The sequence below is a fragment of the Ranitomeya imitator genome, chromosome 4, assembly GCF_032444005.1.
Source record: "Ranitomeya imitator isolate aRanImi1 chromosome 4, aRanImi1.pri, whole genome shotgun sequence".
Lineage (NCBI taxonomy): Eukaryota > Metazoa > Chordata > Amphibia > Anura > Dendrobatidae > Ranitomeya > Ranitomeya imitator.
The window spans coordinates 580,001,667-580,024,654 of NC_091285.1; the positions used below are offsets into that span (position 1 = coordinate 580,001,667).

Below are 22,988 nucleotides of genomic sequence, written 5' to 3' on the forward strand. Positions count from 1 at the left end.
TCCCGGCAGGAGTCTTAACGGAGCTGGATGATCGCATCACCACCCAGAACGCCTCTGGGACGCAGATGAGTAGAAGCGTTGGATACAGTATTGAACTATGGGGTGTCTTTGGGACAACTTTTTTAACCGGCTTTGATGGTCCTCTGTTTTTTCTTTTAGCTGGGATGTCTCTGGTATGAGGTGGGCCACTGTCCTCTTGTGAAATCCATTTATTTGGGAGTCATTGGACTGATTTTGGATTTACTTTCTGGACTATATTATTATTTTTTTCTTGCAAGTAAAAATATATGGGATGGAGTGGCTCGCTGATATTTTATGGATAAACGAGACATTGGTATTTGTACTTATTGGGATGTGATTTTGGACTATTTCCCTTTAAGGGACTTTTTTCCTCTGGCAGACAACAATTTTGTTTTTTTGTTGTGTTTATTGTTTTCATTTTTTATTTTTGTAGTTTTTTTGATTTTTTATATTCCTTTCATTTTTTTGGGGGGTATTTATACTGGATATGTCCCTTTTTGGGAAACATCATTGAATGTACAGAAGCACATGATCACCCTGAAGTATATACAGTGGGGCAAAAAAGTATTTAGTCAGTCAGCAATAGTGCAAGTTCCACCACTTAAAAAGATGAGAGGCGTCTGTAATTTACATCATAGGTAGACCTCAACTATGGGAGACAAACTGAGAAAAAAAAATCCAGAAAATCACATTGTCCGTTTTTTTAACAATTTATTTGCATATTATGGTGGAAAATAAGTATTTGGTCAGAAGCAAACAATCAAGATTTCTGGCTCTCACAGACCTGTAACTTCTTCTTTAAGAGTCTCCTCTTTCCTCCACTCATTACCTGTAGTAATGGCACCTGTTTAAACTTGTTATCAGTATAAAAAGACACCTGTGCACACCCTCAAACAGTCTGACTCCAAACTCCACTATGGTGAAGACCAAAGAGCTGTCAAAGGACACCAGAAACAAAATTGTAGCCCTGCACCAGGCTGGGAAGACTGAATCTGCAATAGCCAACCAGCTTGGAGTGAAGAAATCAACAGTGGGAGCAATAATTAGAAAATGGAAGACATACAAGACCACTGATAATCTCCCTCGATCTGGGGCTCCACGCAAAATCCCACCCCGTGGGGTCAGAATGATCACAAGAACGGTGAGCAAAAATCCCAGAACCACGCGGGGGGACCTAGTGAATGAACTGCAGAGAGCTGGGACCAATGTAACAAGGCCTACCATAAGTAACACACTACGCCACCATGGACTGAGATCCTGCAGTGCCAGACGTGTCCCACTGCGTAAGCCAGTACATGTCCGGGCCCGTCTGAAGTTTGCTAGAGAGCATTTGGATGATCCAGAGGAGTTTTGGGAGAATGTCCTATGGTCTGATGAAACCAAACTGGAACTGTTTGGTAGAAACACAACTTGTCGTGTTTGGAGGAAAAAGAATACTGAGTTGCATCCATCAAACACCATACCTACTGTAAAGCATGGTGGTGGAAACATCATGCTTTGGGGCTGTTTCTCTGCAAAGGGGCCAGGACGACTGATCCGGGTACATGAAAGAATGAATGGGGCCATGTATCGTGAGATTTTGAGTGCAAACCTCCTTCCATCAGCAAGGGCATTGAAGATGAAACGTGGCTGGGTCTTCCAACATGACAATGATCCAAAGCACACCGCCAGGGCAACGAAGGAGTGGCTTTGTAAGAAGCATTTCAAGGTCCTGGAGTGGCCTAGCCAGTCTCCAGATCTCAACCCTATAGAAAACCTTTGGAGGGAGTTGAAAGTCCGTGTTGCCAAGCGAAAAGCCAAAAACATCACTGCTCTAGAGGAGATCTGCATGGAGGAATGGGCCAACAACAGTGTGTGGCAACCTTGTGAAGACTTACAGAAAACGTTTGACCTCTGTCATTGCCAACAAAGGATATATTACAAAGTATTGAGATGAAATTTTGTTTCTGACCAAATACTTATTTTCCACCATAATATGCAAATAAATTGTTAAAAAAACAGACAATGTGATTTTCTGGATTTTTTTTTCTCAGTTTGTCTCCCATAGTTGAGGTCTACCTATGATGTAAATTACAGACGCCTCTCATCTTTTTAAGTGGTGGAACTTGCACTATTGCTGACTGACTAAATACTTTTTTGCCCCACTGTATATGAGATGGAGTGGCCCGCTGATATCTTTCTGGATTAAAGAGACATGGGTGTTATTTCTACCCCTTTGGCAGTGACATTTCCAAACATCCCTATTTAAGGGACTCTCTGATTCAACGGATCAAGAAAATTTTTTTTCTGTTTTTCTGCTTTGTTTATTTTTTTGATTTTTTTCTATTTTCATTTGTGTAGTGTTTTGATTTTTTATATTTCTTTCATTTTTTCTGGGGTGGATAGATTTGGCATGTCTTTTTCAGGGAATATAGGGTCTATTTAGGGCTATTAGGGCCATTCGTCGAGGAGCGGGGGCACCTACCGCAGAAACTTAGGGTGCCAACCTCCGCTGTCAGGTAGTGATTGAGAATAGGCTACCAGACAGGGTAAGGTAGTTTGTGTCTGACTTTCATGGGTTATAACTTGAAATACCTTTGTTGCATATATTGGAACAAACTTTTTTAGCTTTAAATATTAAAAGTTATATTTTAAGGATCCTTGTTGCGTTTTGGTTTTTTGGTTAAGTTTGTCAGTGAATGACCCCGTCTATTCCTCATTTGCTATCTGCCTGTTGACTCTATACTGTCTGCTACTCTCTTGGTTTTGACCTCGGCTATGTCCTTTGACTTCCCTCTTACTTGTCCTTCTGGTACTGCTCCGTCTTCTGAATTCCGACCCCGGCTTGTCTCTGACCACTCTACTCGTCTGCCCCTTTTGGTTACCACGCTGTTCTCTGGATTCTGACCTCGGCTAGTTTTGACACTCCTACAGGCTTGACTGTCCCACTGTCATCCCCGGGAGACCGGTGCCTTGCTCCGCCTCCAGCCACTCCCCCAGCGTTCACGTGCTGCAGATCCTATTCACCTGAAGTACACTCCCAACCGCGTTCAGAAGTCTCTGTAGGACTCCTCCCCAGGGTTTCCCAGCACGTTCCTGGACACGTGCTGTCTCTGGTAGTGAGTCTGGTATGGTGTCCATCACATTATAACTGACCTTTAAAGTTTTCCCTTTTTTGGTTTGGGGTTTCGGTGGCATTTGTTTTGGTGGTATTATGGATCCTCTGCACACTCTCTCTGAGCAGGTTAAAAGTCTCACCCAGATGATGCAAAAATTGTCGGTGGAGCAGAGAAGCAGCTTCAGCTTATAAACCTGTAAGCATTGTTTAATATTTTTGGGGGCACCACATGCATCACGTTTCAATGATTCAAGGGCAGAATAATGTCTGTAATTCAGCTAGTGATAAACCTAGTACTATCTTTTTTTTCTCTCAAGCATTCATTATGTATTTGAAAGAATATCTGTTAGCCTCTGTATATGACTGGAGGTATAGTCGGACGTTTGACCCTTAAAGGGAACCTGTCACCTGAATTTGGCGGGACCAGTTTTTGGTCATATGAGTTTTCAGGTGTTTGATTCACCCTTTCCTGCTGGCTGCATGCTGGCCGCAATATTGGATTGAAGTTCATTCTATGTCCTCCGTAGTACACGCCTGCGCAAGGCAAGATTCCCTTTAACCATCTATGAGTACTTTCTTACAGGTATGTAATATGGGCAATTTAGCTGTGCTCTACTGCCTCGATGTGCGGGTCTAGCGTCATAGCCTTGAATTAAACATTGTTTTCTTTGTGGTTCAGCTGCTTCAGGAGATGAACACAAGAGATATTTTGTCCATCGACGTAGAATTCTTTCATTGATATGCCTTTTCATGCCTCACATAAATATATGACAGCCCCAATACTCATCAGATGTAAATGGGCTAATGAATGATCATTCGTAAGTCAAACTAGCAATTCTTTGTCGATGGACCCAAACACATCACTAGCTGAATCTGCATTTTTGGATTTTTTGGCCTATGATGCAGCCAGTATAAATCATTAGCAAAAAAAATAATTCCGCACTCCTGATCAATGTTTTGAACGATAGCGAACGATCACTTGTTTAATTGAAGCAGCTGATGATCACTTGTTGGAGTTCAAATTGGTCATTTCATTTGGTTTTTTTTCTAATGTACATGGGCTCTCCAAGGTCTGGTCTCCGCTCAGCGCTCTATTAGGAGTTTCCACAAGTATGATTCTGCTTGTCCACAATCAAGAGAAGCAAAGATTAATTTGATTGATAAAAAGGGTGCCCAAATAAGAAGACCCATTTAACTATTTCATGACTGGTCCAATATTGGCTGTGAGGACCTGCATAATTTTTTTTAATCTTCTGCCTCTTTAAAGTCTGCGGTGATAACTTGTTCTGTTCATCCTAGGCGTATGAGGCTTTCTTTTTGAAGAAAAGATGTACAATTATACTGAATGCAAATGTGCGTGTTACACGGTCAGTAGAGGAAATAAATGGAGAGACAGCATCTCATATGTAGCATCCCCAGAGAAGGCATGAATACAGGAGAGGGAATCTCACTTACCTGGTAAAGTTGTGGTGTCAAGTTCAACTGATGAGAAACCAACTCTCATCAGTGGAATTGCTGCCCTTGATCCTTATTACAATCTTGCTGACAGGTTTGCTTTAAGAAGGGGTTGTCCTGTAGTGAACTAGCCCCTTAATCACAGTAGCTGTTAGGCTACGTTCACACTTGCATATCGGGGCTTGTTGCGTCCCCGTGCAGTCGGCGGGCGTGTCAAAACAACGCATCAGCATGTCTTGCATACCCAATGTTAAAGATAGGTACTCAGGACGCATGCAATAGGTGGAGCTAAATGGAAGATGTGCATAAGTGGGCGGAGCTTAAGGAGGAAGTACTCAGCCGTCCGCAAAGCCCCGGTATGCAAGTGTGAACGTAGCCTTAGCAATTCCTTTTCTAATAAAGTGCTCCAAATTCCCTGCAAACCATGACTTTAAAGAGAATCTGTCAGAACGATTTCCTCTGTCCTCACCCCAAATTGTTTACATGGTTATGTAGCTCCTTGACTGAAAAAAATTGCTGCATGAATTTATATGTAGATGAGGCTTAACGGGTTATTTCCTTCTTCATAAATGGGTATTGTCGGATAGTGCTTGTAAATGCAAGCAATTTTCTCATTTACTGTTTATTAAAATTTTCAGGCATTATTGAGATATTAACACTGTCAGGCAGCAGAACATGTACAATGCTTACAGGATCTTTTCTATTCAGCTAGTAAGCACTGTGGTGAAGCTGATTGCTAGATCGCACTGTTAGCTCCTAACCCTGGACAGCTTCAGCGCAGCGCTTACAAGCTAGACAGCAGCGGTGGTCGGTCTCTTAGGCAACAATCAATAAACAAACAAAATTGTTAATATCTCAAGAATGACTTCAAATTGTAATAAGCAGTAAACTGCATAAGTGCTATCCAATAACAACCCTTTAAGTGCTCTAGGGGTGTCAAAGCACTCTCCAAGGCCCTGTCTCCCTTACTCTAATTGTCCCACCTTTCCCTGCATGACTGACTCGTCATTTTGGCCACCTTAAAAGAAAACCTCAGATTTGTGGTATGTTCACACTGGCAGTAAAAAACTTCATTTTCTTGAAAGTAAGATACTTCAGGAATCGCTGCTGGTCCCTGGTGTTTTAGGTCGTGCTTTGCTACGTTAATGTTTTTGGGTAATTTTTAGTGTTTTTATGAACAAATTTTTGACATTTGATGTAATTCATTAAGCAATGAGGAAAACGCTTCTTCTGTTCTTTTTGTTTTTCCTTCCAATTGACGTCTATTCTAAAGTCTCTTTCGCCTTTCTCGCAGGATACGTCTGAGGCGCGGACATCGGACTTCTTGCTTGGAGTTTTGAAGATCTGAAGTCTTTAGGGAGAATTATCCTTTGCGGCTTTTTAGAGAAATCCTCTTCTGAAATCCAGGCGTTTTTTTGCTCTGATATTTTCAGACCTAATGTAATTTGAATTTTTTTTTTTGCAGTCTTATTGGAATCCTTGCCAAAAAGGTGACACTTCTATTCCTGTGCTGTTATCAAAACCTAACTCTCTAAAATTGCGAGCATATTGCAGAGATCTATTTCTTTGGGGGTTGAGAACTAGCTGGGTGACAGGCGACCCGGACCGAAACAACTGAACAGCAAGAGCCCAATAGGTTTCTCTTCGAGAACTCCATTTTAATAGCGTCGGGTGATGGAAATAGTATTTCCCTGTTCCTCAAGACGAATGTGACATGTTCTTACTGAAGGCTGACTGAACAGCTGACTGCTCGGTGCCACTGACAAATATGTCGCAAGTACGGGCTAATCACCAGTTTCCCTCTTTAAATATGGCGGCATGTCCGTTGCCCTTTTCTTCCCCGATCTTCCGGCGCACAACGCTTTGGTTCCGCCAGTCACACTGTTCCCTGTGAGCCCCCGTACGATGTAACCCGGCCCGGGCCGGGATGCTGCTACTTGGCTACGAGCACCCTCAGGACATGGACAGCCAGGCCTTAGTCATCCGGATCTGCATCCCTGATGGAGGCGCCGTGGACTGGACTGTGCAGCCGGCTACACAGCTGCTGTTTCGGGACATCCTGGTAAGGAAGGCCCCAAGGGACTGACACGGGTGTCCCTGCTTCCGTCACAGTGACGTCACACCCTGCTGGAGGTCCGGGCATCTCTGCCATTAGCTGCTCTGTATGTTAAAGCCTCCTCCCCTCTCCGGGCACTGTCCACACTACAGGGGGCTTCTACCTGTCATAGAGCCCTTCACGTCAGTCATAGAGCCCTTCACGCCAGCCATAGAGCCCTTCACGCCAGTCATAGAGCCCTTGACGCCAGTCATAGAGCCCTTCACGTCAGTCATAGAGCCCTTCACGTCAGTCATAGAGCCCTTCACGCCAGTCAGAGAGCCCTTCACGCCAGTCATAGAGCCCTTCACGCCAGTCATAGAGCCCTTCACGCCAGTCATAGAGCCCTTCACGCCAGCCATAGAGCCCTTCACGCCAGCCATAGAGCCCTTCACGCCAGTCATAGAGCCCTTGACGCCAGTCATAGAGCCCTTCACGTCAGTCATAGAGCCCTTCACGTCAGTCAGAGAGCCCTTCACGCCAGTCAGAGAGCCCTTCACGCCAGTCAGAGAGCCCTTCACGCCAGTCATAGAGCCCTTCACGCCAGTCATAGAGCCCTTCACGCCGGTCATAGAGCCCTTCACGCCGGTCATAGAGCCCTTCACGCCGGTCATAGAGCCCTTCACGCCGGTCATAGAGCCCTTCACGCCGGCCATAGAGCCCTTCACGCCGGCCATAGAGCCCTTCACGCCGGCCATAGAGCCCTCCACGCCGGCCATAGAGCCCTCCACGCCGGCCATAGAGCCCTCCACGCCGGCCATAGAGCCCTCCACGCCGGCCATAGAGCCCTCCACGCCGGCCAGAGAGCCCTCCACGCCGGCCAGAGAGCCCTCCACGCCGGCCAGAGAGCCCTCCACGCCGGCCAGAGAGCCCTCCACGCCGGCCAGAGAGCCCTCCACGCCGGCCAGAGAGCCCTCCACGCCGGCCAGAGAGCCCTCCACGCCGGCCAGAGAGCCCTCCACGCCGGCCAGAGAGCCCTCCACGCCGGCCAGAGAGCCCTCCACGCCGGCCAGAGAGCCCTCCACGCCGGCCAGAGAGCCCTCCACGCCGGCCAGAGAGCCCTCCACGCCGGCCAGAGAGCCCTCCACGCCGGCCAGAGAGCCCTCCACGCCGGCCAGAGAGCCCTCCACGCCGGCCAGAGAGCCCTCCACGCCGGCCAGAGAGCCCTCCACGCCGGCCAGAGAGCCCTCCACGCCGGCCAGAGAGCCCTCCACGCCGGCCAGAGAGCCCTCCACGCCGGCCAGAGAGCCCTCCACGCCGGCCAGAGAGCCCTCCACGCCGGCCAGAGAGCCCTCCACGCCGGCCAGAGAGCCCTCCACGCCGGCCAGAGAGCCCTCCACGCCGGCCAGAGAGCCCTCCACGCCGGCCAGAGAGCCCTCCACGCCGGCCAGAGAGCCCTCCACGCCGGCCAGAGAGCCCTCCACGCCGGCCAGAGAGCCCTCCACGCCGGCCAGAGAGCCCTCCACGCCGGCCAGAGAGCCCTCCACGCCGGCCAGAGAGCCCTCCACGCCGGCCAGAGAGCCCTCCACGCCGGCCAGAGAGCCCTCCACGCCGGCCAGAGAGCCCTCCACGCCGGCCAGAGAGCCCTCCACGCCGGCCAGAGAGCCCTCCACGCCGGCCAGAGAGCCCTCCACGCCGGCCAGAGAGCCCTCCACGCCGGCCAGAGAGCCCTCCACGCCGGCCAGAGAGCCCTCCACGCCGGCCAGAGAGCCCTCCACGCCGGCCAGAGAGCCCTCCACGCCGGCCAGAGAGCCCTCCACGCCGGCCAGAGAGCCCTCCACGCCGGCCAGAGAGCCCTCCACGCCGGCCAGAGAGCCCTCCACGCCGGCCAGAGAGCCCTCCACGCCGGCCAGAGAGCCCTCCACGCCGGCCAGAGAGCCCTCCACGCCAGCCAGAGAGCCCTTCACGCCAGTGCCAGCCCCCGCAATGTCCCCCATACATCAGGAAATCTCTCAGCGCCGCCTTTGCTATTTTAAATTATGGAGTAAAGATACAATATTTGTATATTTATGTCCTGGAGCTGGAAATCTTGCTTTTAGTATTATATAGATAGATAGCTTGTGGCCGCATATTCTTATAGTTACGGCACCAAAACTGTGTACCACCATACTACCGTGCAATCATCGTTCCTTTGTGAAGCTCTCAGGCTGAGCTTTATAGGAGGACCAGGATGGCAGTGATCGGAGGAGGGGGGGCGCTTCAGTGGGTCCCTGGCTGCCATGGTAACCGAACATCACAAGTCGGGTGATTGGGGGTCACTGTATGCCAAAATGATTTACAGTGGTATGTGAATGCAGAGAACGGCACTGCTGTGTGACACTTGCCGGGTGCAGAGCAGGCACAGATCCTGAGACCGCACCATACATGTGAGTCCTGACTCTGACGTGTCGGTATATCAGGGTTTAAATAAAGAAAATGCGTCCCAGCCGATTGTGGAGAAGATGTCATGTACCCAGTGTTGTGCCAGCGTTCTCTAGATGCGGTGCTGATGCCACTCACTATTGTGCCACTTCCTGAACACGCCACCTAATATCTGGTAGAAATGTGGCTCATTTTGCCAAACCCAAAGCCGTGTTTCATGGACTGCTGTGCACGGACCGGTTATGGGTCTCCTGACCAGAACTGATCGCCTTATGGACACATATGACACGGTGGAGTTTGGGTCAGGAGCCCTGCGGCAGGTCCGTGCATCACAGCCCTCACTCAGACCATGATGTGAGGCATAGAAGAGGTCGCTCAATGCCCACTATGGCTCCGGTCACATTTCTGTTCAGGAGTTCCGTTTTTCTGTCTCATTTTAAGAACAGATAGAATTCACACCAAAAACATATTTGTTGCATACTGACACAGAGGACTCTGGTGATTATCCCAATCTCTATTATGAGCATTTCTTAGAACTGAAGAAAAATCTCAGCACAGAGAACTGTTTCTACTGTTATAAAAACTGACACATAAGGTCACCCAGACGTACCTTATAATCAGTGGGGTCCTCTGCTCCATTAGCATCAGTTAGAAAACAGGTTCAGTTTGGCCATGAATTCCAACAAAGGGACCCCCATACGGATATGTGAACACATTTTAAGTTATACTGTTCAGAATTAAGAAAAAAACTAAGATAGAAACAAAAGAGAACAGATACCCTGCTATAGGGAAATAAAAAGCAATAGTGCATATAAATAACATATGGTACTTAGTCAATTCTGTTTTGGATCAAAAAAGTGTAAAAGCCGTCCCGCTACCCAGTCGGGATGGTGCTAACCTCTAGTACTAAGTGCCCTCTGTTATTTCCATTGCTTTTTACTCACCGCAGGGTGTAAGTTCATTTTGTTTTTTTCTAAGGTTTTGTCTGATGGCCAGTGTGGACATGTTGAGAACTTTGGAAATGCTGGGCGACCACTTCTGTGGGGGATTAGTAGTCATCCAGCAAAGGACTTGTCCATTTAGGGTATGTGTCCACGATCAGGATGGCCGGCGGTTTCGTCGGAGCGGCAAACCCGCTCTGCGCTAAGCTCCGCCCCCTTCTGGGACGCGATGATGCCAGATGTGTTCATAGCACACATCTGGGTTCATCGCACCCCATGCATAGGGCCCTTTGTTATACCTTGCGGCGATGCAGCGTCGCCGCAAGGTATATCGACATGCTGCGATCTTAAAAGACGCGCCGCATGTCCGGAGTCGCAGGGCCGCCGCGTGCGTGTTACCACGCATAGTGGAGACGGGATTTCATAAAATCCCCTCCACTATGCTGTAACATCTGGACGCTGTGTGTTTGACGCTGCATCTCTATGCAGCGTCAAACATGCAGTGTTTCCTGCACGTGGAAACATACCCTTACACATTGATTCCGTCCAAATACTCTGCTAACAATGGGAGTGTCAATTTTGTATATTTCCTGGAGGAATAATGTCATGCAGAGATCTAAGATAATCTGTCCCAGATTTGCTCTTTCATGGTGTACCCAAGTATTTATTAGAACATACATGCCAGGAGTGGTGATCAGGACTCTAGAGGAGGTAAAGCGCACGTTCTTCAGTCCGACTTGCTGATTCAGTATTTTTTTTTGTTTCACTCTCTCTAGGATGTGATCGGCCAGGTTCTCCCGGATGCTACAACGACCGCATTTGAATGTGAGGCAATTATTATTATCATCTTTAATAATAACAATCGTTATTTATATAGCGGCAACGTATTCCGCAGCGCTTTACAGTTAAACAGTTTCAAACTCAACAGTCATAAGTAAGAACATTAATAATATAATGAGTAAAGCAAAATAAAACAACTTTATAGAAATTTTTATAAAAGACTCCTGGTAAAACCAGAGCTATCAGCCTCAACTGTCAGTATGTAATAGGTTCATTTTTTTTGTAGGGGATACAGCCCCTAGAAAAATCGCACCTTTAGTGTTGTAATCGCTGTCTCTGTTCTGCAGAAACCGAAGTTTAATCATACATGCTAATTGGGAAACTGGGGGCACCCTGGGTGTGACTAAGAGGCTCAGTGCACCACTCCTAACATTGGTTTTGCACACACTGCCTTCCTCACGGGTTATTGACAGAGCTGGATTATCTGAGCTTTCTCTGTAGACAGTGCTCGCTCCAGGCAACCAAAGCTGTCAATCACCAGTGAGGGAGACAGGGACATTCAAAACCAGTGAGCAGAAGGTTGCGTTGGGCCTTGTAGCCACACCCAGAGTGCACAGAGTAGCCTAATTAGCATGTCGGATTAAACTTCCGTTTCTGCAGAACGGAGTCAGCCATTGGGCTGTAGTTCTAACATGTTAATGGCCATCGGGAATCCATATTGGTAGCCAGTCTTTAAGGAACCTTTGAGATATTAGACAGTGACAGTTCAGCTTATGTTAGACTTGTATTTTCTGTAATTTTCCCAACACCTGGACCGCATAGAAAGCATATGTTTATAGTATCATCCAATTACTGCATAGTTTTGTAATCCAAGTTTAGTGAGGAATGTTGTGTTTATAGTATGGTAAACATTTGGTACCAGGAGAGCCTTTTGCATATTTTATCTGGTGATGTATTTGTCCGATGTTGATTGACGTTTGAAGAGTTGGCTACTCCGCCAGAAGGATAATATACTGGACAAATAGAACTTGGTAGGGCTTGTGTAATACTTGGTTACGCAAGCATTTGTTTCTAAACAAGATATAAGTTGGGGAAGACTTCAGCTAAGACAGAAGCCCTGTTAACCTGTGGACTAATAAGGGGACGCCCGTGACGCCACAGTGTGGATCCCAGGAATTTCTCTGTCTTCGCTGTTCTGCTTCTCACAGCTGATGTTCCCGGACAGATGATGTGCTACTCCTGGTGAAGTTTTTCCTGTGTAGTGTGCAATGTAAGTACTTTACCTTTGTGATTTATATTATGCAAAAGTATACGCAAAATCACACTATTTCCTATTTTCTGTAATCATTTAATTATAACAATAAAATTAATCGCCTTCTTTAAAGCCTTATCCGACCCCTTTGAATACTTGGCAAAACGTGGGCTGACTGACCCCCTTTAATACAGCCACCCACCAGACAGCTATTTATACCAACTCAATCCACTGTGCTACTATATCAGCTTAAAGGGCAACATATTCCCTGCATGGGTGCAGGGAATATAGAAATCATTGGAGCCTGTCCCCAAAGGGGAGAAATCATCTTGTATAACTGAATGTATTGTAAATTGGTATGTACAGTATATGTATAGTTATATAATGCTGCCCTATGCAATCTTCGTCACTGCCATAGAAATGAATGTGAGGTTTTTCCTATAATTCCCATATACTTCTGTGGGAGTTATGCAAACAGTGCAGCGCAGGTGCATTTTCCTGTTTTGTATCTCCGCCTTGGGTGGTCGGGAACTACAAGCAGTTATTGAAAACTTGTCCATGAAAGATAGACATTGGGATAACCCTTTAACAATTCACATCTCTCCTTTTTTATATATTTAGGTGAGGAAATCCTGCCTCCCATCTCTTGTTTACTTCCCTGTAGTGATTACGTGAAATGTGATTGGCTGCAGCTGTTACGTCGATGTATGTGACTACGTAGATGCAAGGAATTAAACAGTGATGGCAGAAGACCACCAGATATTGTCTGAACTTGCAAAAAAAAAGAATGAAGCCCTCCAAACTGTTAGTTTTTTTAGCTTTTTATTCTCCTCGTAGCATGGTGCAACCTTTTAACCAATATAGGGTCTGAACTGGTTATTTTTATGTTTTATCACAATTTCAATTATTTGTTGTTTTTCATTTCCTATAGAATTCCTTTGAGTTACCCCCAATAAAATTTAGTTGGGATTCTATATATAAAAAAGTATGCATTTAGCTCCCTCTAGTGGCAGCTGCTGGTAAACAGAATTTTAGCTTTTTCCTCTGCAGTGACGAATTAGGACCCAGTCACCTCAGGCCCTATGCTAAGGCTTTTAGAGGATTTTTATTGGGACTGTATACCATCAGAACTTAGCAGTTCCCAATCCAGCAAACACCCGTCCAAAAGCCGTCACATTGTAATTAACTTGTGTAAACCCATTTCATCCTTCCACTTCCCCAAGCACGTTATATTGGGGGACATCTGCAGCTGGTCGGATTTTCTGGAAATCATAAGATCTGCAGCTTGCCCACGAACCAATGCCGATTTTTTTTTTTTTTTTTTTTTTTTTTTTTTTTTTTTCTTTCTTCCGAGTGTCAATTTTTTTTAATATCCAAATATTCGAATAAGCCACATAAATAAGGACTGTTTTGGAGAAATTCTTGTTAATAATGAAGGTAAGGATTTGGATGCTCCACTCGCCGTCTGCACTAGTTTCTGTACGTGACACTCACCATTGGCAGTAGACTGATGGTAATGTATGGTGCAGGGTGGGAGAGTGAAGCGCCTGTATACTACCTGTATACTATATCACATGATGAGATCTGCGCTTCGACGCGTCCCTCTCTATCAGGTAGCGCTTGTTCAATGTGAATATTTACAGCGGGAGAGTTGTCAGTTAAGTTTTTACTGCATCCCTTCGTTTTCTATGTCCTGGGCCTCATTAGGTGACCTCCTGAGCAGCTCATAGAAATCTTTGGTGGAGACTAAAACCTTAAAAAGAAATTGGTTGTGCAGCTCTCTGTATCGAAAAGCTGTGATCGCACTGGGGTCTCTTCACTGCCGACGCTTTGCACAGCTAGTGTGCTTTGGATTAGGATGCCTCTCGTACTTGCAGGATTCTTTTCAGTTAGTGAATAGTGTTTGTTTTTTTAATTCTTTTTTCAGTTTCTGTACATAGTGTGATGTTAGCATGGGCTGTAGTCCTCATAACTTTCTATAACTCAAAGGTGGTAGCATGTGCTAGAACTGTGAGAAATAGTACCTGGTCCCAAAGTTGGACTTCATTTCCAGCTAGGGCTAACTATGCTGTTGAGTTTCTCCGTCATCAGAATTGGGCATTACATGGGAGTTTAATTGCAGGTTTCCCAATGAAGTGAATGGGACAGAGTGCGATCACTACGTGTAGAAGCAGAGAACCACTAATGTGCCTCTACTTTTCTCTGGAAGTTTTGTTCATACAGCTTGTAGCTGCAGTCATAAAGGGTCTTCCCATATTGAAATGCATTGGCGTATGCCATCATTGTTTGATGAGTGAGGGTATGACTTCTGGGATCCCCACAGATCATGAGAGCGTTGGGGCTATAGTGCCCTGCTGGGAAATGCGGCTGACCCTATTTATTTGAATGATGACCTGCTGCAGTTCCCTGCATGCTGGGTGTGGTATGCCATCACTATAAAATGGAGTGAAGCTGAGAAAATGGGAGTAGTTGGTCTGCACTCAGTCCACTGACTGATCTTCGGGTACAAGAAGAACTTTCTTGAAGCTTCAGGACAACAGCGCGTTTCAGAGACTAATTGTCGTCTTCGTCAGGTAAGTAAGTTGCGTAAATTCCCTTTTTATACCTGATGAAGAGTCGGTTAGCCTCCGAAATGCCTCGTTGTACCTTTAATAAAGTTCTTCTTGTACCTAGAGATCAATTCAGTGGATAAACGATGACCAACTACTCCCATTTTCTCTTCTTCACTGCTATTACTGTTGGTTTGGCAGGCACCCATTTTCCTACAGGCTTCTCTTGATGTTCTGCTCCCAGCAAAACTAAATAAAGGTTTTTGACGTTATCTCCACAATTTTTCGACCCACAAAACTATTTGACGCTCGTTCTTTCATTCTTGTAATGATCACTTTAAAAAATGGGAATACTCCTTAAAGCTTGCCATATAAAATAAGAAGGAAAAAAAGTTGTCCATATGTTCAATAATTGTGGTTGGATCGTTTAGTAATCCTAGGTGTTTAAGGACATCTTGACTCTTGCTCAAAATAGCTGTGTCTTCTTCCGACCCCCAACTGCAGAATCCAGGGTATCGTCACTGTTGGAGTAGAGTGGGCCATGGTCATGCTTTTTGGCCATGTGGGTATACAGACAGGTTCATAATTGTGATAAAAATGTGTTGTTGTTTTTTGTTTTTATTTCTTAAATTTCTGTTCTTTTGTATTTGTAATCTTGTAGATGAAGATGAAGACGGTGACCGGATTACTGTCAGGAGTGATGAGGAGATGAAGGCCATGTTGTCCTATGTAAGTCCTACGTCCTATATAAGTGTTTTATAATTTATGTTAATTTTCTCATCCCCTCTGTTTTTCCTGCACTGCTGCGCCCCAGCCCCTCGCTCTGCAAAGAAAACATGGAGCCGATGCAGCACTTCACCATCACTGTGGCCCCTTTTATTCTTGAAAACAGTGAGGGTCTTGCGCCATTCATAATGTATTGAGCATACAAAGTGAAAAGCCATCATTTTAAAGTGGGAATAATTCTTAAAGGGATTTTCGGGACTAAACCTCTATTTCTGCAATGCCCCTATCTCCTTACAGATTGCCAATATGCACACTCTCAGGATTCCTCCATGTTGCCTTGGTGAGAGGTCGTCACCTGCCCACTCGCATGCGACGTGCATAGTTGTGGTGGTGTGCCATCTAGCTTCTCATCCTCTTATCTCTTAAATTTTCATTCAGAGAAGCAGGAAAAATTGCTAGTCCATACATGACCGCAAGAACGCAAATTGCTTGAGTGGTCATGTGACATCCTCTCGCGTAGGCAACAGGCAGGAATCCTGAGAGTGTGCATATTGGACACTGTCAGGATTCAGCAGTGAGATGGAGGCAGTGTAGGAATGTATGTATAGGCGGAAAACCACTCTAAGGGTATGTGCACACGATGCAGATTTAGTGCAGTTCTGCAGCGTTTTTTTCTGCAGCAGAAACGCTGCAGAACTGCACTGTGAGTTACAATTCAATGAAAATCAATAGGAAAAAAAAAAAAGCTGTGCACATGGTGCAGAAAAATCCGTGCAGAAACGCTGCAGATTTCAAAGAAGTGCATGTCACTTCTTTTGTGCAGTTCTGCAGCGTTTTTGCACCCATAGGCTCCCATTTTGTGGGTCAAATCCGCATAAAAACTGCAGATGTAAAAACCATCTGCAGATTTTATGCGGATTTGGGTGTCAAAACCGCAGCAGACGGGAGTGGCGTCAGTGATGTGGAGAAAGTGTGTGGGCGGAGTGTAGTGAAAATGGAGTCGTACCGTCGGATGGGGATCGATGTGAAGCGCATGGTGGAAATGGTATGTAGTGTCTGTGTGTGTGTGTCGGTCTGTCTGTGTGTGTGTGTGTGTGTGTGTCGGTCTGTGTGTCTGTCTCTCTGTCAGTAGTGACTCATTGTAGTCATTCGTCGGGTGGGACTACTTCACCCATCGAAATGTGATGATGGGAGAGTTGTCCCATCGTCAGGCGACTGACTACAATGGGTTAAAAACACAAACACACATAAAACATACATTACATATAACATGTGCCCCCACCCCACCGATTCCCCCCCAAGCCACCGATCTGTCCGGTACACTGCTCCGGCTCCCCTCCGTCCTGTGCTCCGCTCCCCCCGTGCTCTTGTCCGCTCACCCCCGTGCTCCAATCACCCCCCCCCCCCCGTGCTCTGATCCAACCCCCCTGCACTCCGATCCACCCCCCCCCCCCGTGCTCCGATTCCCCCCTCCCCCCCGCACTCCGATCCAACCCCCCCCCCGCGCGCTCCGATCAGTTTTGGCTGGATTGTATAGCAATTGTATGAATACTGGGACCTCCTGACTCTTTCCCCAATGGCACAGGGACCTTGACAGGCCCAATCCTGTGTTAGCGCAGGTGTGGGGCCTCCGCTTTTCCGGGTGGTAGATAATGCTCTTGTACAGATCTCTCCCACTGCAGAGACTCCATAGGACAGGACACAATGCGTAACTCCGCTGTCGGAGCCCTTGTTCAGCACTGTAATCCTCCGTCTAGCACTTACCTGTGTCTGTGTAGTCATCCCTAGCCGTCTGTCTTCCAGCTACTTGTCAGGTCCTGGAGATACAAATGATCTCTTATGACTTGGAGGTTGAGGGTCTCGCTTGATGTTTTTTAATGTGAACAGCACATTAGGAATAATCTCTCTTAATGACTTGTGCATTAGGTATCGTGCCGGATAAATGAACTATCAATTTCTTAGCTTTTTTTATGCAGTACTTAAAGTTACGCCTCATTGGTAATTAACCCCCTCCAGGCTGTCAGCTGCCTCTACTTCTTCTCATTCCGGTGGGATTGCACTAACTTAAGTCTACTTGTGAAGTGTATCCACACATGCTATAAGCTGAGCGAGACCAGACATCATGATTAAGATGCTGAGTCTGCAGTTCCCTGTGCCGGCAGTATGAAGTGGGCGGCATTGGCCATACACCGAGAAGTCTCGGCTGAGTGCTCCTCTCACTGACCGCTATTTCCACCCAACTTCCCTTTCATGCACCATATACAGTCAAGTACTAATTACCATTAAATGAAAGCTTTAAAGATGATTGAATTCTTTCCAGGTGGTGACTGTCTGTTATCGAAACTGTCGTTCATTGTTAAATTTCACCAAATGAGCGATTGTTTAATATAGCCACCCTAAGAGCGTTCCATCGGTAGGGTAAACCTCATGGTGTACTGTGCTCTGGAGGCAGCAGAGATGACAAATGATGGCCCCGCTCACCGCTACTGATGCACAGAGGCGCCAGGCACTGCCAGAATGGCAAACTAATAGTATATTAAAGGGAACCTGTCACCTGAATTTGGCGGGACTGGTTTTGGGTCATATGGGCGGAGTTTTTGGGTGTTTGATTCACCCTTTCCTTACCCGCTGGCTGCATGCTGGCTGCAATATTGGATTGAAGTTCATTCTCTGTCCTCCGTAGTACATGCCTGCACAAGGCAAGATTGCTTTGCGCAGGTGTGTACTATGGAGGACAGACAATGAACTTCAATCCAATATTGCAGCCAGCATGCAGCCAGCGGGTAAGGAAAGGGTGAATCAAACACCTGAAAACTCCGCCCATATGACCCAAAACCAGTCCCGCCAAATTCAGGTGACAGAGTCCCTTTAACAGCACACTGTCACTCCAGTGTATATCTTCAAGTTTTATTATAATTCTCGAAAACCGTAAGAAACTCAGGGAAGATGGTTCACTTACTTTTTCAGGTGCCGTTTTGTACCCTTAATGATCGCAAACTGCACCACAACTGCGTACAGGTACTTTGTAGAATTACAGCTTAGACCTATTCACTTCAATGGAGTTGAGCTGTAACACAAAGTGTAAGTTTTATCTACCAATGGAATAGGTAGGGAATACATTTGCTCAATTCATCTTTGGTCCTGAGAGACCACTAATCCCCTTAATTATATATATATATATATATATATGTGTGTATATATATATATATATATATATATATATATATATATATATATATATATATATATATATATATATATATATATATATATATATATATATATAGATATAGGGTGGAGTGCGGTAATTTGCTCATTTGGGAATGAAATAAAAAAATTATGATCATTAGAAAAATTTATTGTATATTTTAATTATACTGAACAGTAATGGAATTTTTAAATTACATGGTTTTAAATAGTGTATCTGGCAAATGTCGACCTTCGCTATCCACACACTGCTGCATACGTTTTCTGAAGTTTTCATGAACTCTAACAAGCATGTCCACTGGTATTCTGCCAATTTCAGCTTCAATATTGTTCCTTAGGTCTTCCAAGGTGTTGGGACGGTTGATATACACCTTAGACTTCAGGTAACCCCAAAGGAAAAAATCGCATGGGGCTAAATCTGGTGAGCGTGCTGGCCAGTTCACATCTCCCCTCAAAGAGATAAGCCGTCCAGGAAACATTTGCCTCAAACAATTCATGGTAACCCTCGCTGTGTGTGCAGTGGCACCATCCTGTTGGAACCATGTATCCTCTAGTTCCATTGCCTCAAGAGCCGGCTGAAAATAATCCTGTATCATAGACAAGTACCGTTCGGAGTTCACAGTTATGGCACGACCATTATCCTGAAAAAAGTAAGGACCAATGATGCCTACTCGTGATATGGCGCACCACACAGTGACGCGGTCCGAATGCAGAGGTCTCTCGTGAACTTCTCTGGGGTTTGTTTCACTCCAGTAACGCATATTTTGTTTGTTTACACACCCACTGAGGTGAAAATGTGCCTCATCAGAAAAAAACACAATTGCGTCACGGGGTATCGTTGCTAACATGTCTTCACAAGAGGTCCGCCGTGTCAAATAGTCCCATGCTGACAAATGTTGGACCACGCACATTTTATACGGGTGAAAATTCAGTTCATCATGAAGAATCCGGTGGAGAGAACGTCTTGAAATGCCAAGAGCAAATGATTGCTTCCGAGCAGAGCGTTTCGGAGATTGCAGTACTGCTGCTCTAACTCTCTCGATGTTTTGTGGTGTTGTAATCCTTCTCTCAGGTCCCCTTTGTACACATGACACATTCCCTGCTGTTCTGAATGCATTCACCCAATTTACAATTGATTGCCGTCCAGGAACACGTCCGCGTGGAGGAACAGCGAATTGTAAACGAAAAGCACGCTGCACTGCAATGATCAAGTGGGCATTTGAAAAATACGCTTCAACACAAAATGACCTCTCCTCACGTGTCCACTGCATGATGGCAACTGAAAGGCAGAGGAATACAAATCTCCCATCAGCCACTGTAAGCCACACCCACTCTCCCCTCTCTTCGACCAACAGTGCCGCCACAGCATGCAGTGCAAAAAAGCAAATTACCGCGCTCCACCCTGTATGTGTGTGTGTGTGTGTATATATATATATATATATATATATATATATATATATATATATATATATATATATATATATATATATATATATATATATATATATATATATATAAAATTGCTCCAGAAAATGAAGTATTTCTCCCAGAAAATTATTGCAATTTTACATGTTTTTTTTTATTCACATTTATTTATTTTGCGTGTATTATGATCGTGCAATATCATACAGGGGAGGAAGTACATGCCTCCAGTAAAAACTCTGTGATAACACCCAGTTGGACTTAAAAAAACGAGACTCATTAGGTGCCAAATAATTTTATTGCTATTATCTACCAAATGGAGAGTCAAATAATAATAATCTTTATTTTTATATAGCGCTAACATACTCCACAGCGCTTTACAGTTTTGCACACATTATCATCACTGTCCCCATTGGGGCTCACAATCTAAATTCCCTATCAGTATGTCTTTGAAATGTGGGAGGAAACCGGAGAACCCGGAGGAAACCCATGCAAACACGGGGAGAACATACAAACTCCAAAAAAAAAGTTTTATTTTGCTCTGTAGCTACTATTTGATCATATTTCCAATTCAACATGAAACATTTGGATCTCTTTAACATTATACATTTATTTCCAGAAATATTTGGACAGTGGCGAATTTTCGTGAGTTGTAATCTGAATTCCACAATTTTTTTTTATGTAAAATGAAGTAACTGAGATGCAATTGAAGTGTAGACTTTTGTGTTTAACTAAACTAGTTGAAAAAAAATATCTTGTGAAATATTTATGAATTGTGACCACTTTTCTACGAAGCCTCCTTATTTCACAGGGGCTCAAAAGTAATTGGACAAATTAACTTTACCATAAATAAAATATTAATTTGTAATACTTTGTTGCAGGCAATGACTGCCTGAGGTCTGGAAGCCATGGATGTCACCAAAACTGGGTTTCCTCCTTTGTGATGCATTGCTTATTTGTGGGTCTTTCTGCTTTTATATAGTACTGGAATAATGATGAGATGACAGGACTGAAGGCCAGCAACAACAGTATGCCAGCCACACTTAGTGCAAGCTGTCATGTTAATGCACACCCTTGAGTCCTGGGGTACTCTTCACCCACTTAAGAGAGGAGGATTTTTGCAAATCCCTTCTCAGGTGCCAATAGTGGGGTGGCTGGAAACTCTGGCCACAGTTGGGTCAAACGCACCAATAACCTATACCAGTAAAGCAGAACTGAAACTAACAAACAATCTTGGAAGGTCAGGGAGCATAAAAACAGACCTAGGAACCAGAAGTCATAATACACCAGAGCCTGAGACAAACCGAATAAACACTCACCAAAGAACTACCAACCGTACCACGGAAGTGCAATTGAATAATCACCGGTAAACAATGGGATATGGTGGGTTTAAATATACCTCTCAATAATTACCTTTGAGGTAAGGCCGAATCTCCACCTCCTACCCAGAGAGACAGAGGTGAGGAGGGCAAAGAGAAAGGAACCTCCCTCCACATATATAAAGCAGGAGACATAGCGTCTCATGTCTCCTGTTAACAGCTGACGCTAGGGAATCCGGTGTCCTGGAACCCCTGAATAGCTTTTGCGCTAGGAGCGACGGTGTCCCACCTCCCTACCACACTATGCCCTGAAGTAGGTCCCCTGGAACGGAATACATGGACAAGTCAACAGCCCACCCCTTGGAACCAGAGAGCTGCGAGAGGCAACTCGCCAGAGAGTCGGGGTATGCCCGTAAGCATGAGGGGTACACTTGTGCGCAGAGAGACGAGAGCCCAGCCCTCTGTCAACTGGAGATCCGCTCCGGCACTTACCAATATCCAAGGTGCCAGATCCCTCCTGGTAAGACCTCAACCTGGCTGCCTGAAAGTACCCCCTTCTTGAGGAGAGACCTCTAGACTTTCACTACCTGGTTTGTCAGAAATCCTAGAATGAAACTACGCAATTAGTTTATCCGCATGGATGCGCCCCTTAGGTACCCTTGACTGATTCTCTGGCCCATAATCCTTCCAGTGAATTAAATATAGGATGAAATTGTGGACTTTACTGGAATCAATGATTTGTTCAACTTCATATTCATATTGATTATCGACCAAGACAGGACCAGGAGGGGATTGAGAAACCAAAGATCTCCGTGCTTTCTTAAGGAGAGATTGATGAAAAATGTTTGTTGGGAATCCTAAAACGGTCAGGAAGCTTAACCCTGAAAGCAACTGGATTAACCTACTCTAGAATAGGAAAAGGTTCAATGAAACTAGGGGTGAGCTTAAAGCAAGGAACCTTAAGTTTTAAGTTTATTGTGGACACCCACAACAAATCCCCAACCGCCAGATTTTCCCTCTGAGTTGCAACCTTCTGGCTGAATGTTGCTTTGTGGAACTGCCGGCGAATTTCCTCCAATACCCCTTTCAGTCTATTGGTGATATCAGAATCTCTTCCCAACCTTTGAGGAAGGCAGGAGACCTGAGATGGAACCCAAAATTGCAAAAGAAGGGGAACGTTCCCAAAGACTCATGATGTCTGTTAAGGGCAAATTCTGCCTATGGTAAGTAAGCCCCCCATTCGAGTTTGTTATGAGAACAGAAGCACCTGAGAGAAATTTCCAGCAACTAATTGGCCCTCTCAGAGAGACCATTAGACTGAGGGTGGTATGCAAAGGAAAAATACAGTTCCATCCAAATCTGCCCACAAAAGGCTTTCCAAAATTTGGAAATAAACTGTGCACCCCGATCGGACATAATATTAACAGGGGCACCATGCAACCTAACCACACTAATAAATGTATTTACCATATCAAAAAATTACGGCAACTGAGGAAAAAGATGACACTGGCCGGGAGAAACGGTCAACAACCCAGATAAGTCAAACCTGCAGAGGTGGGGAGATGCATTATAAAATCCATTGAGATGTGCAACCAGGGTCGGTCTGGGATAGAAAGAGGGAGGAGCTTACCAGCTTGAGCCGACCGCTGTACGTTACTTCTGGCGCACACCTCACAGGACTGGACAAACACCTCAGCGTCCTTACATAAAGAATGCCACCAGTATTCTTGTCTAACCAAAAGCATGGCCCCATTAACTCATGG

At 45.3% G+C, this 22,988-nt stretch overlaps 1 protein-coding gene across 1 annotated transcript in view; it reads left to right on the forward strand.

Annotated features, from left to right (window-relative positions):
• Positions 1–6,426: 6,426 nt before the first annotated feature.
• The window catches only part of MAP2K5 (mitogen-activated protein kinase kinase 5), a 192,327-nt gene continuing 175,765 nt past the window's right edge, over positions 6,427–22,988 (forward strand). The window contains exons 1-3 of the mRNA XM_069766412.1: positions 6,427–6,635; positions 10,747–10,795; positions 15,213–15,280. Of these exons, the coding sequence (XP_069622513.1) occupies positions 6,501–6,635; positions 10,747–10,795; positions 15,213–15,280 (252 nt within the window). The 5' untranslated portion in view covers positions 6,427–6,500. The remainder of the gene's footprint in view (positions 6,636–10,746; positions 10,796–15,212; positions 15,281–22,988) is intronic.